The following is a 17,068-nucleotide window of genomic DNA, read 5'->3' on the forward strand; positions in this document are numbered from 1 at the left end:
GGGGTCATTTTATGGGTTAAATTACAATTGCTGCTTGTCATTTATGAGCTTGTGACATCACTGAGAAGCTCGCTTTATGGCGGCCATAATACGTGTGTTAGGGCCACAGCTTTAGTAACTTTATTTGGCATGGAAGCGCGGTATTTTTATAGGTCTCCCTGCTGCATGTGAAAGTTCGTTTGCCAAAGGTTTTCGCTGTTTTCTGTAAATTCACCTAAAGAGAAGTTTTAACTCTCTTTGTTCAGGCTATTACTTTGTAGTATAGTTAAAACAGATTTGTCCTGTCTCCTATACTTCCCTCTCCAAGGGTAGAATATGATATAGGGGAGACCCTGTGCTTGGAAATATATAGTATGAATGATTTAATTCATACATAGATAAAGCCTGCAAGTCTTACTTCCCCTGTCCCCACGTATATAAAGCCTACGACTCCTTCTTCCCCTGCCCTCACATAGACCGAGCCTGCGATTCCTGCTTCCCCGTCCTCACATCTATGAAGCCTATGAGTCCTGCTTCTCCTGTACCCACTAAGGCCGAGCCTATGAGTCCTGCTTCCCCGTCCTCACATCTATGAAGCCTATGAGTCCTGCTTCTCCTGTCCCCACATATATGAAGTCTATGAGTCCTGCTTCTCCTGTCCTCACATATAAAGCCTGAGTCCTGCTTCCCCTGTCCTCACATCTATGAAGCCTATGAGTCCTGCTTCCCCTGTCCTCACATAGAGCCTATGAGTCCTACTTCTCCTACCCACACATAGACAGAGCTTATGAGTCTTGCTTCCCCTGTCCCCACATATATGAAGTCTATGAGTCCTGCTTCTCCTGCCCACACATAGACAGAGCCTATGAGTCCTGCTTCTCCTGTCCCCACATATATGAAGTCTATGAGTCCTGCTTCCCATGTCCTCACATCTATGAAGCCTATGAGTCCTGCTTCTCCTGCCGACACAGACAGAGCCTATGAGTCCTGCTTCTCCTGTCCCCACATAGACAGAGCCTATGAGTCCTGCTTCTCCTGTCCCCACATAGACAGAGCCTATGAGTCCTGCTTCTCCTGTCCCCACATAGACAGAGCCTATGAGTCCTGCTTCTCCTGTCCCCACATAGACAGAGCCTATGAGTCCTGCTTCTCCTGTCCCCACATAGACAGAGCCTATGAGTCTTGCTTCTCCTGCCCACACATAGACAGAGTCTATGAGTCCTGCTTCCGCTGTCCTCACATAGACTGAGCCTGCGATTCCTGCTTCCCCTGTCCTCACATATGAAACCTATGAGTCCTGCTTCCCCTGTCCTCGCATAGAGCCTATGAGTCCTGCTTCTCCTGCCCACACATATATGAAGCCTATGAGTCCTGCTTTCCCTGTCCCCTCATAGACCGGGCCTATGAGTCCTTCTTCTCCTGTCCCCACATAGACAGAGCCTATGAGTCCTGCTTCCCCTGTCCTCACATCTATGAAGCCTATGAGTCCTGCTTCCCCTGTCCCCACATATATAAAGCCTATGAGTCCTGCTTCTCCTGTACCCACATAGACAGAGCCTATGAGTCCTGCTTCCCTTGTCCTCACATAGACAGAGCCTTGTGTAGAGGAGCGAAGATGAGTAAGTACTATTGGCTATTTCACAACAAAAGTTTGCAACATATGTGGTCTTTTCTTATGGGTGACCCCATTCTCTCAGTAGGTGGATGTCCTAGAAGCCGCACCAGTAACTATTGAACATGTATGACCTATCCTTTCTATATGCCTTGTTCCCAGTCCTTGGGATTGGTTTGATCTGACCATATTGCCTGAAGACCAGAACATATTGTGCACTGCTGTTATAGAGTGCTCCGTCTTCCTGTATGTCAGATGTCGAATCCTTCATCGGATCCCCTTTATCTTATATCCAGGCCATTGACCCGTGTATTACTTTGCAGATCCCATCGGCCCCCAGTCCGGTTTCTGACTTTTCCGCCATTAAGGAGCTGGACACTCTGAATAATGAGATTGTGGATTTACAGAGGTGAGTGCAAATAAACTTTATAGTTTTCACGTAAGTTCCACTTTGTCCTTAATCCAAATCTTTGGCTTATGGATTTATTTTTTTTTCGCTGCAAGATTGCACAGCATGCAAAAGGTTTAGAGATCTTAGAAGTGATAGACTCCCTTTAAGTAAGATCCTAGAACTTCTCTCCATTCTAGAAGTTGAACGACAGGAACCTGTGCAAATGAATAATGCAGAAAACTGCATCGGAGAGAAGGTGCCGAGTGCATGAAAAATGCAAAGGCCGAGACCAGTTCTTTGGTTCCTCCTGGACATATAAAATGCAAAAATAACAGAAGCTGAATTTCCTTTCCATACACACACAAAACTAGCTCCATGTATTTGCTATATGCTCAGGGTTTGGCTGCAGGTATACACTTTGTATTCTTCTACTTCACCCGTTCCCATAGTGCCCACCATGTTACTTTAAGCCTTTCCTCTATTTTGAACGACTGCTCTTGGGTCTGGGGGTTGTTAAGGAATTGTTCTGTGCCTGGTGACGGTGTGAATAGTTTGGCTCCCTGGTTACAGAGTCTCAGGGGGGGCGGGGGGAATCTAATTCTCTCTCTAATAAGTGCACAGCGAGGCCTCTAGTGAGTGCAAATCAGCTCTTACCCTTCAGGATCCTGCATGAATGCCGCTCACTGGGTACAAAATGTCTCCGTGTCACCCACCTACCCAGAGTCCTAGCACGTGCCAATACGATTGTATTTCCGAGCACATATTTCCAGAGTCTTCTGCGTTCCTGCATCTCTCATGGCTGACTGAACCTCACAGCATGGTCATACTGCTTACAGCTTTGCTTCTTGGTTCCTGGGACTGCCTAGAAATACGTCCTTGCCACGACCAATGCTGTCCTATTTCTGAGAAAGCTGGGTCACAACCAGTATGGCCTCCATTACTGCACGCTCGTGGGCGTTGCGTCATCGGCCTTTGCTTTATGTCTGTTTCCCAGTGCAAAAAAAGAGAAAAGCGGTTGCACCAAGTAGTAAATGGTCGGCCGTAAGTGGTCGACGCAAAAAATCCTGAGATAAATGACGTTGTAAAACCTTCATCAGGAAAAATTTATATCTCGGCAACAGAGGCAGGAATTTTCATGGGGAAAATGTGTAAGGTAGGTCAGGCTCACCTGAACGTAAGTGTCGTGCTGGTTCACCCTCACCCTGCTGACAGACTCCATTTAATATGCCTCACCCTGCTGACAGACTCCCTGCTGGCTGCTAACCCTGATAGAAAATATTGTACAGCAGCGCTAAGGATTTTTATTAGTATGTAGGTGACAACGGCCACACAATAGCTGCCCGTCCGATGACACATCAGAATGGCAATCTGTCTCTTCCTGAGTGTAAATTGGGTTGGAAAAATATGAGACATCCAGGGATGAGACATGGGATCACAAAAAGCAAGAGTCAGGCTAGTTATGGCTGCCTTAGCTTCTCAGCACTACCTTCATGCTTGTATCGACTGATACATCGGGGCTTTCACGGGTTCTCATGCTGAGTCCCTTTGTATATATCATGTATAGGGTAGTGGCTGGTCGATAAGTCCTTGGCAGCAGTCAGAAGGGGTGCTATGTTTTTGCAGACCACCTTGTGCAGCCTATTACAGACCACACATGCTGTATTACAAATTTACCATATGCAAAGAAGTTCTCTTTGATGAAAAAAAGAAGTCGCTCTAGTGCCACCATTTGGAAGGAAGGTCTCTATAGATCAATGCTTAGTAAGTCTCTGTACACCACGAGGTGGCCAGAGGAGACATTGTCCCCCTTCTGACCCATGTCATCTCTCACCCAGTCGGCCATGTTTATCTTTATCTTCCTTTTGGAGGAGATGTTCTGGTTTGGCTCTTATCTCACTCACTGTCGCTAGGTTTCTTAGAAACACGGCATTGATCTGTAGGGAGCTACCTTCCAAAAGGTGGCGCTAGAGGGAGTTGGGAATGGTGTTTGCACATACCTTCCTGGGACCCCTTCAGTATACCACCTGCTGCCATTGTTTCTGCCTGTGGTGCAGCAGGCACAAGCTGATGGGCCAGGTCAAGTAGTAAATGTCGCCCTGTGCTCTGTATATCTTATATATTCCTCGCTATTGCCATAGGCTCTGGGTTTCCAGTCAGCTGCTATTTCTGTCAGGTCTCTTGGGTATTAGGTAACAATACACCTGTGTGGTTCTGTGATGGTGCCTTTGCGTCCGCCTCACCCTTGATGCCCACCTAGAAGACCTTGCAATGCCCACCCGTCTGACTAAACAGGACGCATTAACCCTTTCATCTTTGGAGATTTCTGCTGATCGTTGTTTTCCTCCTCTGTGTTGCAACCAAGTCTCTCAAGGATTATGAGTCTTCGAAGGAGCGGTGAAGGCAGCCACCCGTGTGCATTGCATTTCCAGCTCGCAGGTCTCGGCCGGCGCTACTTTCATCTCATTCTGATCTTTTTATTGCTTAATTATGTTTCTGTCCCGAATGAGCACTGACCAATGATAATGCTGCGCCTGGTGAGCGATTGTCTAAAGTCACCCTGCCATTGTTCTGCGGAGAACCACGGGTGAGTGCTGTGGATATATGGATGCCGCCATTATAATGGACTGATAGATTAGTATTTATGTTAAAGGGCTTTTCCAGGACTAATGTATTGATGACTTTTCCTTAAGATGGGCCAGGTATATATGATCAGTGGGCGACCAACACCTGGGACCCCACCAACCAGCAGCGCTGTGGCTTCTTCCCTTTGCCGATGACATCACGTTCCTTGGTCACGTGGTACAGCAGCAGCTCAGTCCCATTTAAATGAATGAGACTGAGCAGGAATACCAAGCATGGCCTCTACAATATGGACGCCGCCATGCTGGGTATTCAGTGAAGAGGCCGCAGCAATCGCTCCAACACTGTGGTGTTTTCAACCACCGATCACATACTGATGACTAATCCTAAAGATAGATCAGTTTCTAGGTTTATATAGGTATAGTATAGTAGTATATACGGTAGGTTTCTATAGGTATAGTATAGTAGTATATAGGTTTCTATAGGTATAGTATAGTAGTATATACGGTAGGTTTCTATAGGTATAGTATAGTAGTGTATAGGTTTCTATAGGTATAAGTGGTATATATGGTAGGTTTCTATAGGTATAGTATAGTAGTGTATAGGTTTCTATAGGTATAAGTGGTATATATGGTAGGTTTCTATAGGTATAGTATAGTAGTGTATAGGTTTCTATAGGTAGGTTTCTATAGGTATAGTATAGTAGTATATAGGTTTCTATAGGTATAGTATAGTAGTGTATAGGTTTCTATAGGTAGGTTTCTATAGGTATAGTATAGTAGTGTATAGGTTTCTATAGGTATAAGTGGTATATATGGTAGGTTTCTATAGGTATAGTATAGTAGTGTATAGGTTTCTATAGGTAGGTTTCTATAGGTATAGTATAGTAGTGTATAGGTTTCTATAGTTATAAGTGGTATATATGGTAGGTTTCTATAGGTATAGTATAGTAGTGTATAGGTTTCTATAGGTAGGTTTCTATAGGTATAGTATAGTAGTGTATAGGTTTCTATAGGTATAAGTGGTATATATGGTAGGTTTCTATAGGTATAGTATAGTAGTGTATAGGTTTCTATAGGTAGGTTTCTATAGGTATAGTATAGTAGTATATAGGTTTCAGAATAGATCGCTGAGCATCCTATTGACAACTGTGTTCTGTCTGAACTTGGCCGTAGTTTCCTGGAAGGTAAAAAACACATTGGTGAGGTCTGGCTCATCCTTAATGCAAAATTGGGTAAAGGCAAGGCACTTTGGGAAATTAGATAAGCCGCCTTACTCACCAGTTCTATCCCCCCCCCCCCCATCCTGGACGTGGCGGTGATGATGTCATCACTACAGCATCGGAAACTGGGATTGGCCAGGACCAACAGTGCAGATATGGGGGGGGGGAGGCACAGGCGGCACCTGACATTCATGTACCATTCAACCACGTACCCAGCACATGTACAGGGGCCTTAAAGGGATTTCCCAGAATTTAGCCTGGTTTGCAGAATGAAGCAGTTTCCACTTCACACACCATTGATGTCGCCCACATTCGTCACATGGCCTGTTTGCAGCTTATGGAGCGTTCATCTCTGTTATTTGGGTCCACATGGGGACCTGACAGACTGAGAAGCCCGTCTGCTCAAAAAAATGGTTGCCCGTGGACCCCATAATGTGAACACAGCCTTAGTGTATAAAATAGAGCGATTCCAATAAGAATGTACATCGGGGAATCGCTGGATTTTATTAGTATTGGCTTTCCTTGCTGTGCAGGGATTATTCTGTAGCGTTTCGGATGTTCCTGTTCGGAGGCAGACACTGGCACATGGCAGCGATACACAGTCTGTTCACAAATGTACCCTACCAAACTGTGACAGTCATTTTCCTAATGGGTTCTCGCCTGTCACATGTTGAAAAACCTGGAACACGGCGCTGGAATCTAAAATTTGGAACAGGCTGTTCTGATAATTGTCATTGGGGGGATTGATCATATAGGGAAGGATTCATTCATAGCTGATCACCTTTATTATATCTGTTTAGCAAATGCAAAAAAAACGGAGCAAAAACGAGATGTAAAAGGATGGACGTCCATCACAAAGAAGTCAGGGTTAAAAAGAAATTTTAAAAAAGTCTATATTTGCAACAAAAATTGCAACTTTCTGCAGAAATAATGGCTGAAATCCACGTGAAACGCATCGAAATTATTAAACGGAGCCACCAAAATCGCCTCTAACCCCCTGGTACGCTGTTATAGGGGCGGTTATTGCTGCTGAGAATATCAACTCTCATTCCATATGCAAATGATGTTTGGTGCACTGAGGGCGGGGCCACACCAGCTGGTGCACCCATTTACTTTTATGGCTGCCACCCAGAGCTGTCCCCAACACCGAAAGACTGACCCGTCCTTTGATTTGCAGCGACCACAGACCAGCATGGCGGTTCAGTAAGCGTGGCTCTGCCCTGAGTGCACCGAGCAGCTCATTTGCATATGGAATAAAATTTGAATTTGTGTCAAAGTGCAAAACTGCGCAAAAAAAGGGGAAGTTCGTTGCATCACTAACCCAACCCAACAGTATATAAGGGGATTACAAGCGGTTTTGGTTGGCGGTAGACTCCCTATAAGAGGTCAGTTTGGTGCATTTGGCATCGGAGGGGATTAGATGAAAATTGGCGTAATGGACGGCGGTTTAATAAGTCCGTCCCCCCCAATGTGTCTGTATATACATTCATTTCTGCGCTGCTTTTCTGGCCCCATTTTACAGTGTTTGCCGATGTTCCCGTCGATTTGCGCCACTGTACAGGGACGTTTGTTCCATGACTGGCAGAAAGCTATTTTGTTTGACAAGGGGGCGGGGCTTAGCATCCATGCTTACTGACTACTAACACATCCTGTGTAGTCTGATCCTGCAGGTTTGTTACTTCTTTCTGTCTGACCTCCTTTCACTAGAGAGAGGAGGCAAATTGAAGAGTGAAGGGGTTTCTAGGCTTTAGAATGAAAGATTTGGAGGGACCCAATACTTACCCGGCCCCTAAGCCGACTAGGTTGGGCTCTGCAGCTTCTTCAGTACTTGCCAAGCACAGCGCCGTACATTTCTATAGTGGCTGTGCTTGGTATTACACCTCAGCCCCAATTATTGAATGGGACTGAGCTATGATTAGGTCATGTGACCAATGAACTTCAAAACAGCTGATCTGCACAGTCCCGGATCTTCATAAGGATCCTACAAAACACCTTTACTGTCATCCATCCTGCTAATGGGACCCGATTTTAAGGAAAAGAAGGTTTGAGCAGCGGCTTGTGCCCCTCTCCTCATTGAAAACACACGCACACTTGGCTAGTATTTGGTGTAGGATGACTAGTTGGGGGTAATAGCTTTCAGCCGTCAGCCGTCTAATGTATAGGACTGCTGATCTGGATTGTGACCGTGGAGACACATGAGACAGTATAGGAGCTGTATACACAGAACGGCACACGTCAGATACATTGCAGTGTAACACGCCAGGGCGCTCTTGGCTCATTCGGATGGCTCTGAGGCCCCGGTGTCTGTGACTGCAGCCTTTCTACTACTTGTTATCTGCAACCTGAATTGTATAGACATTTAATAGCTATGATGGACACGGATGACAATGTGCACAGGGCCCAATGGGAAATTAAGCCGTCACAGCGTGCAATAAATCCCACCCGGAGTCGCTGGCTGTCAGCTCATGTTATTCTATTATAATGCACAGTTCCCGTTCGATGCAGCCCCTGTGGTGTAGCGGGGGATGTTCTGCTCCTCTGCCATCCCTGGGTTTGTTTGTCAGGCGATTGCAGAGGGTTAAATGCCCGGCTTGCCGCCTGTCGCTTCCCCTCCCACCTGAACCTCCAGCATTTTGCATTTGCTGCTTTCTCCTTAGCAACAGTGAGCTCAGCGCAGACTATTTCATTGATTTCTCTCTCCTCCTATTGCTTTGCCCATTCTCTCCCCGAGCGTTCCTCCACCATGAGGCGTTGGTTTTAATGCTCCCTAGGCCTGAATCGTTCCAGTACGGAGCTCCCCCATAACATGTACCTGAAGTGGGACTCCGGCTTAGGGGGCTGGATTAGCATGCCCGCCGTCTCTGATGTCTTCAGATATTCCTGTATGGTTTGCTGGTCTTCTAGGGAGAAGACGAACGTGGAGCAAGAACTGAAGGAGAAGGAAGAGAGCGTGAAGAAGAGAACAAGTGAGGTTCAGGTAAGTGAAGCCATGATGGTGGCTATGTCAGATGTAGCAGTGCCCGCCGCGCTTCTGCCACCATTAACTACAACTCCCAGCATGGCCTGGCTGACACGTCCTAGGGCGACTGGTGATTTTAGCACAAACTATTGGTGAAGTTTCTCCTGCATCTTCCAGCCACTTCACCCTTACTTGGGCTGTACTTAAGGAGACGTCCAGACTCCTCCATATTAATTATGAATATGTTATTACTCGACGGTCCCCACCAGGAATTGTAGACGAGCCTTGATATACCTGGTCACTTGACTGTGCTTCGTGACAGCGCTGTCAGGTGTTGTGCACAGATGTAGCAGAGCTGAGTTTGTTTGGTTTATTTGCAGCCCTATGTAACAAGGGATCTGTTTTACGAACTCGGCTCTGCTATATCTTTAAGATATGAGGATTGGTTAACCAGCGCGGCCCAGTGCGTCCATCTATAGACTTATAAGCTTACATTATATATATATATAATATATATAACCTCAGATTGGACAACTTTCTTTATTTGGGAGCAGCCTATCGTTTTTATCTATTTGGTCTCGGCCACTACGATGACCATTGATCTCACAGTCGGCCTTGTATAGCCATCGGCATCGCTTAACCTTCATCTGACCTATATGGGAAATGCAATCCACAGAGTCCGTCACTAAGTGGCTGCCATATCCGTATAGCAGAGCTCTGCAGCTTCAGCCATCACTGGATCCCTCTATAAGATGCAGAGAGAAGACCCATGTAGCAGGGCTGGGTTTGGCAACCGGCACAATGTATATCACCCTGGTGTTACATAGGACTGCAGGACCAATCTATGGGTTTATAGACTTGTCACAATGCACAAATAATACCCCATAGGGTTACATGCACTTGCAGCGTGCATCTGTTTTGTCATTGCTTTATTATAGCCACCCGGGGGCGCTGTAAATTTTTTTATTTTATTTTTTTATCATCATCTCATATTTCAGACCAAATCCTCCATTGAAATGTTCTATAAATTGTTCCCACCCTCCTGGTAAAGCCCAATACTTGGTAAGGACCCTGCCTGCGACTGTAATAACATATACCATATGGACCCCTTCCTTTCTATGGCCCCCAGGACTCCAAACAGCCGAGCTAAAATATATAAAATTCTGTTTGCTTTGCAGCTGTTTTTTCTATTCTTTTGATAGGGTCTGGAAAAAAACATGGACTGCACGCTCGCATTGTCTGTGCGCCATTTGGCCCAGGCCCACATAAGGCTACGGTCCTGTACATGGGGCCTATGTCACCACAGAAGGCATGGGGGTTGGGGAGTTTGGTAACCAAGTGACTACATGGAGGTCTACTGTTCCAAATGTCTTAAAGGGATAGTGCAGTAGTCAGTGGCGTAACTAGGAATGGCGGGGCCCCATGGCGAAATTTTGACATGGGGCCCCCCAACCGACACCGACGACCTCGACCTGCCCCCCTCCTCCGCACTCTATTATGTCCCTTAGTAAGCCCTGCACACAGTATTATTCCCCATAGTGGCCCCTGCACACAGTATTATTCCCCATAGTGGCCCCTGCACACAGTATTATTCCCCATAGTGGCCCCTGCACACAGTATTATGTCCCTTAGTGGCCCCTGCACACAGTATTATGTCCATTAGTGGCCCCTGCACACAGTATTATGTCCCTTAGTGGCCCCTGCACACAGTATTATGTCCCATAGTGGCCCCTGCACACAGTATTATGCCCCATAGTGGCCTCTGCACACAGTATTATGCCCCATAGTGGCCTCTGCACACAGTATTATGTCCCATAGTGGCCCCTGCACACAGTATTATGCTCCATAGTGGCCTCTGCACACAGTATTATGCTCCATAGTGGCCCCTGCACACAGTATTATACCCCATAGTGGCCCCTGAACACAGTATTATGCTCCATAGTGGCCCCTGCACACAGTATTATACCCCATAGTGGCCCCTGCACACAGTATTATGTCCCATAGTGGCCCCTGCACACAGTATTATCCCCCATAGTGGCCCCTGCACACAGTATTATGCCCCATAGTGGCCCCTGCACACAGTATTATGCCCCATAGTGGCCCCTGCACACAGTATTATCCCCCATAGTGGCCCCTGCACACAGTATTATGTCCCATAGTGGCCCCTGCACACAGTATTATGTCTATTAGTGGCCCCTGCACACAGTATTATGTCCATTAGTGGCCCCTGCACACAGTATTATGTCCATTAGTGGCCCCTGCACACAGTATTATGTCCATTAGTGGCCCCTGCACACAGTATTATGTCCCATAGTGGCCCCTGCACACAGTATTATGTCCCATAGTGGCCCCTGCACACAGTATTATGTCTATTAGTGGCCCCTGCACACAGTATTATGTCCATTAGTGGCCCCTGCACACAGTATTATGTCCATTAGTGGCCCCTGCACACAGTATTATGTCCATTAGTGGCCCCTGCACACAGTATTATGTCCATTAGTGGCCCCTGCACACAGTATTATGTCCATTAGTGGCCCCTGCACACAGTATTATGTCCATTAGTGGCCCCTGCACACAGTATTATGTCCATTAGTGGCCCCTGCACACAGTATTATACCCAATAGTGGTCCCTGCGCACAGTATTATGTCCAGGATCGGCAAGTAAATAGGGCCCATAATCGCCAATTAAAAAAAAACAAAAAACGCAGCGGTAGCGGCTGTCACCGGGCCCCCTAATGGCCCGGGCCCTGTGGCAGCCGCCTCCGCTGCCTCTATGGTAGTTACGCCCCTGGCAGTAGTCGAAAACATGGCTTTCTTCTTCTCAGGAAGTGACATAATGTTGGTTGGCCACATGGCCATTAAAATGAATGGGACTGAGCTTCAGCCTAGTCATGCGACCAACGGACATGATGTCACTTCTTGAGAAGAAGAAGGCAGCCATGTTTTTGAAGTCCGGCACAACCCTTTAGACTTGGTTGTAAGTTTCTGCCCCAGTTCTCAACAGCCGGCCCCTGCACCGATTGGCTGTATGGGGTCGCTCAGTCTATGTACAGTGCAAAATAAATAACACCGCATTGCAATAGCTCAGACTTTTACAGTATAACCTAATATGGTTTTTTTATTTTAATTATATTTAAAATTAAAAAAATTGATTTTTTTTTTTATCCACTTTTTCCACTTGAGCAGTAAACGGTTAAAGCCATTTTTCCTCTTTTTTTGTATTACTGTCATCCTCTGAAAGTTCACCGTTTCCTTATTATCTTCACTTTGCAATGATTCTATCTAATTGGCCATAACATGCGTAATGTGAAATAATGGAAAGGTTATCCAGAGGAAGTACACCGGGACACATCAGCGGGGTCACGCACGGTTTAGCACCTCATCTGGATCCTGTCTGATAAATGGCTTTGAGGTTTTCGTCAGCCTAAATAGTTACGCCTTGATACGTTGTTTTTTTTTCATATTTATGTGCCCATCCCCCTCTATAACCCTCGAGGCGGAGAATATTACAACTGAGTACAAAATAAGGATGAGATCAGCAGCAGTCAGGGGATGTGTTGTTAAAGGGGTTGTCTAGGAGGACAGTCAGGACCCCAAAATATGTAGATGGTCATCTGGGCCTACTGAAATCAGTGGGTTCATCTAATGGGGGTGGCCATCTTATTTTGAGCTCCACCTCCTCTTCTCGGGCAGGGACATCACATCCAATGGTCACTTTGGTCAGTCCTATTGAAAGGACCAGAGCTGAGCTGCAATACCAAGCACAGCCACTATACAATGTATGGCGCTGTGCTTGTTAAGTAGGGATGAAGCGGCAGCAGCATAGTCCCAACACTGACCAGGGGGCCCTAGAAGACGAGGCCCATTTCCTGCTACACTGCATCAAATACTCAGCTGTGAGGGCCGTCTACTTCCAAAGAATCTCTGCCCACATCCCGGATTTCACCTCTGTAGATGAGAAGATCCTACTGGGAGAAGAGGAGTCCATTGTGGGGATCACCGGCCTATATGTGTCCACCTGCCACCAACTAAGGGGAAGATGGGACCCCTTGGACTGTTATACCCCATTACTGCCCCCTCTAATCTCCCATCCAATCCACCCCCTGTACGTCCCAACCCCCCTCCTAATCACCCATCCACCCGCGGACATCCCAACCCAACCCCCTTTCTAATCACCTGTACACCCCAACCCAACCCCCCTCCTAATCACCCATCCACCCCCCGACTAATCGCCCATCCACCCCCGGACACCCCAACTCCCTTCCTAATCTCCCATCCACCCTCGTATGCCCCCCCCCCCAGCCATTAGACGCTCTGTATTATGTATGGTCCATACGCTGCACAACACAATACCTAAGCCACCCTTGGGTGCTCACACAAGCCCTATTTTGCCAATTCCCGGCCCTGCTTATTTGAGACTTGCCTGTTCTGTTCTCCAGGATCTGCAGGATGAGGTGGAGCGCGAGAACAACAACTTGCAGAAGCTTCAGGCTCAGAAGCAGGAGGTGGAAGACGTCCTGGCCGGGCTGGACGAGCAGAAAGCAAAGCTGGAGAGCCAATTACAAGAGCTGCGGCTGAAGTGTGCGGAGGAGACCCAGCTGGTATGTGCCTGGGGATGGCGCTGTAGAGTACGATGGTAACGCCAACTAGTCATTCTTTTCCGATCTCAGACCTTCATGGTGTATCCCCAACATATGTCATAGATGCAGGTACTTAACCCCTTATTCCAGACCCGCCTCTGGTCGCCACATCCAGGCAGAGAATGAATTAAGAAGTGCCCCTTGTGCTTTCCTGCCTGTGAACGTGATTCCCATTGAAGTCAGTGGTGGGAGCCGTACATGTTCCCAGCCACTTCTTCCATTCATCCTCCATCTGGATGAAGCCAATGATGGGATTGGGGACCCACTTCCATGAATTTTGGAGCGCCAAAGGTCTCAAAGATCTGAACACCCCTTTTATCTGTATTGGTCTGGTCTGGTTTTTCACCCATGCCTAAAATAGAAGACTATACTCAACAGAATATTTTTTCGGATCAGCATGCCGCCCGATATCTGGGTTAGCTTCAAAGCCGTAACGCCTGGCGTACAGGAGTCTTCTACTTCCGCCTTTCCTTAATAAAACACATTGGCAGAGCATTGGGAAGAAATGAAATCTATAGTTATAGAAAGTGAGCTGACATATCATTAGTAACCAGTATACAGCAAGGTTGTCTATGTGTGTGTCCACGAAAATCCAGCTTTTGCGTCTGGACTTGACTGTCGCTTTCCGTAATCTCCAATGAATCCTTCTCTCTCCCCCCCGTGTATCTAGCTCTCTCTATTACACACCGAGGTATCCAGCCAGGAGACACAGATTTCCAATTATGAAGAGGAAGTGAGTAAGGCCAAGGAGGAACTGAACAGACTACAGGAGGAGACTGCACAGCTGGAGGAGAAGCTGGAGCACGGGAAGGAGCGGCTCACACCCCTGGAGCACCAGCTGCTCGAGTGCAAGGAGGAACTGCGCCTAGTAAGATGTCTCTGCGCTGTGTCTGTGGGAAATGGGGTTCTGTTTGCAGAATTTCTATCCTCTTGAAATCCTAATCTAATTTGCAATACGTTAATTATTCAGTAATATTCTAGTGTTAATATCAGATCACAGTTAAATAGAGTTTTCCAGGTTTTGTTAATGGATGACCTGTCTTTAGGATAAGTCATCATTTGGACACCCGGGAACCCCACAGATTGGCTGTCTGAAGCTGTATTGCTGCCACCGCTTTACCAGCCATGTAACACATTGTTTCAGTCGTAGCTCAGGCCCATTCAAGTGCAGGGACTGAGCCGCGAGACCAAGCATAGCCGTTATACACATGGTTGGTAAGTACTGCTAGAATACTGCACTCTCTTCAAACAGCTGATCTGCATGGGGCCTGGTCGTAGGACCACAGCTGGTTTTCAATTTATTCATTTATAATCTGATATTGTAGTCATATGGTGAACCCCTAGAGAAATCAGAAGTTTCCCATTATCCATAATTACCTCCTTTTCGCTCTTCTAGGCCAAACTCCAAGACAAAAAGCCTACAGAGAACCACATAAATGATCAGTTTCATATCAGCTGGCGCCACCACTTGGACCTGCCGATGGTCAATGGCACCGTAGATCACTCCAGTCTAAGCAACAGCAGCAGCGAGCCGGCAAATCTTCACGAAACCGCAGAGTATGAAAGCTCAGCCCAAGTGGAAAGTCAGAGCCAAAGTTCCCCGGTGCGTATGAGATTGTCGTTAGAGATGAGCGAGTACTGTTGGGATCAGCCGATCCGAACAGCACACTCCATAGAAATGAATGGATGCACCTGGTACTTCCGCTTTGACGGCAGCCGGCCGCTTAACCCCCTGCGTGATGGCTACGTCCATTCATTTCTATGCGAGCGTGCTGTTCGTATCTGCTGATCCGAACAGTACTCGCTCATCTCTGTCATTGAGCGTTATGGGGTATTGAAACTCGTCTTATACTTTACATTTTAAGGGAACATTCCCTGCAGTGGTTAAGCTTTATTACTAATATACACCCTGGTCCCCTGGAGTCCCGAAATTTACCTTTGCAAAGTGCATGCTGGGACGGCCACTTCCTTCCCTACTGATGCTCCAGCTCTCGGTCCCATGACCAACTCCACTTTAGTCAACGGATCTCTGGTCGGAGTAGAGGGTAGTCTGTGACATCAGACTATAAAGTGGCTGCACGAGAGGCAGCGCTCACACACTTCTGGAACACTGCTGCAATCTGCAAGGGTAAACATTGTATCTTCAGGTGACATGCTTATAGATTGGTCATAAAGCTTATGCATGGCAGGGAATGCAATGAAACATTATTAATCCCCAGATGACCCCTTTAATCCTGCCATTTTCTAGATTTAAAGGGGTATTCCCACGTCGCATACTCACCAGTCTTCACTGCTGTAAAATCTTTTTTCTTCCTGGTTTCTTGCGTCATTTGGTGGGTGGGGTTTCATATGCAACCTGCCGTTTAGCTCCGCTCCCAAATTAGCATGTAGCTCCGCCCACCGCATAGCGTGATCCTATGGGGCGGCTGAAGGGCCTGTGATGTCATCAAAGGTCCTCAAACAACACTATATGCACAATATTGGACTATGAAGTACAGGCAGGAGCAACTCCATTCTGTGTTACATACAGAGACTGCCTGTCTCTGCCATAATGAATACAACTGAATTAGCTAGCCTGATAACTGGGAGAACAGAAGACGAGTTCAGAAATGAAAGCAGCTCCTCTCCCCTATCTGAGAGCAGGACCTAGGTCATGTGGTGTAGACACAGGAATAGCTAGATACACAGGCTCCTCCCCTGCACTTAGCCCCTCCTCACTCCCCCTGAGAGCAGCAGACACATCACTTGACTTTTGAGCAGATAAGTCAAGGGCTGTGGCCACAAAGAATTGAATAAAGTGATATAGTGGACAAACAAAGCAATTTTGCTGAAGCAATATATTTAGGAAAAGTCTTACATCCACATTAACAAGCAGTATAGATAGGATCCTTGTGATGGGACAACCCCTTTAACCCTTCTGTGTTGGCATTATAGGCAAGAAGCAGTCCAGAAATCACTCATACCTCAGGGAGTGAAGGGGAAGAAAAAGATGAGACTCCTCCGAATGTGCCGGCCCCAGCTGACAAGGTATGGAGGGGGATGACCTGGGATTTTACATTCCTTGTCTCTGATCTCTACTGGTGAAACTACAGTTCCCAGCATGCCTCGAAAATTAAGGGTATGCTGGAAGTTGTAGTTCTGTATCTACTGTATAGATTCAATGTAGAGCCTATTATAGAGTCAAAAATGGCAAATCCATCTACAATGAGTCCTTGTGGGATTCTCAGCCACCCTCATAGTCTATTAAGTTTATACATGTTCTTTTGCTCAGCAGTAAAGTTTTTTTTCTCCAATCATCTGTCAGAATTTTTCATAACATTGAGTCCTCCCGACATGTAATGAGAGAAAAGGAAACTATGCAAACGTATTGTCTTTGTTTTAGGAAGTTACGTTCCATGTCGAACCCTTTGAAGGGCAGCAAAGTGCACCAGCCGCGCAGTCCGTCCCCGAAACTGGGCTGGACTTCTTCCAGAGTGACCCTTTTGTTGGAAGTAAGTTGGGGTTTTTTTTGGTTTGGTTTGTTTTTTCCCACATTTTGGGGCACAATTTAGGTTAAAGGGATTCTACCATTAAGAACTTTTTTTTTTCTCCCTAACACGTAGGAATAGCCTTAAGAAAGGCTATTTTTCTCCTCTCTTTAGATGTCTTCTCCGCCCTGCTGTTCGGTTAAAATCCGGTTTTCTGC

General features: G+C 46.7%; 1 protein-coding gene across 2 annotated transcripts in view; it reads left to right on the forward strand.

Moving 5' to 3' along the window:
• Nucleotides 1–17,068, forward strand: part of EPS15 (epidermal growth factor receptor pathway substrate 15) — a 55,322-nt gene that overhangs the window by 28,864 nt on the left and 9,390 nt on the right. For both annotated transcript variants that reach the window (XM_075287662.1, XM_075287664.1), the window contains 7 exons: nt 1,915–2,000; nt 8,689–8,761; nt 13,183–13,344; nt 14,054–14,251; nt 14,780–14,986; nt 16,318–16,410; nt 16,766–16,874. In XM_075287662.1, coding sequence (XP_075143763.1) covers nt 1,915–2,000; nt 8,689–8,761; nt 13,183–13,344; nt 14,054–14,251; nt 14,780–14,986; nt 16,318–16,410; nt 16,766–16,874 — 928 coding nt within the window. The remainder of the gene's footprint in view (nt 1–1,914; nt 2,001–8,688; nt 8,762–13,182; nt 13,345–14,053; nt 14,252–14,779; nt 14,987–16,317; nt 16,411–16,765; nt 16,875–17,068) is intronic.

Source organism: Leptodactylus fuscus, chromosome 9, assembly GCF_031893055.1.
Source record: "Leptodactylus fuscus isolate aLepFus1 chromosome 9, aLepFus1.hap2, whole genome shotgun sequence".
In the NCBI taxonomy this organism is placed as follows: Eukaryota; Metazoa; Chordata; class Amphibia; order Anura; family Leptodactylidae; genus Leptodactylus; species Leptodactylus fuscus.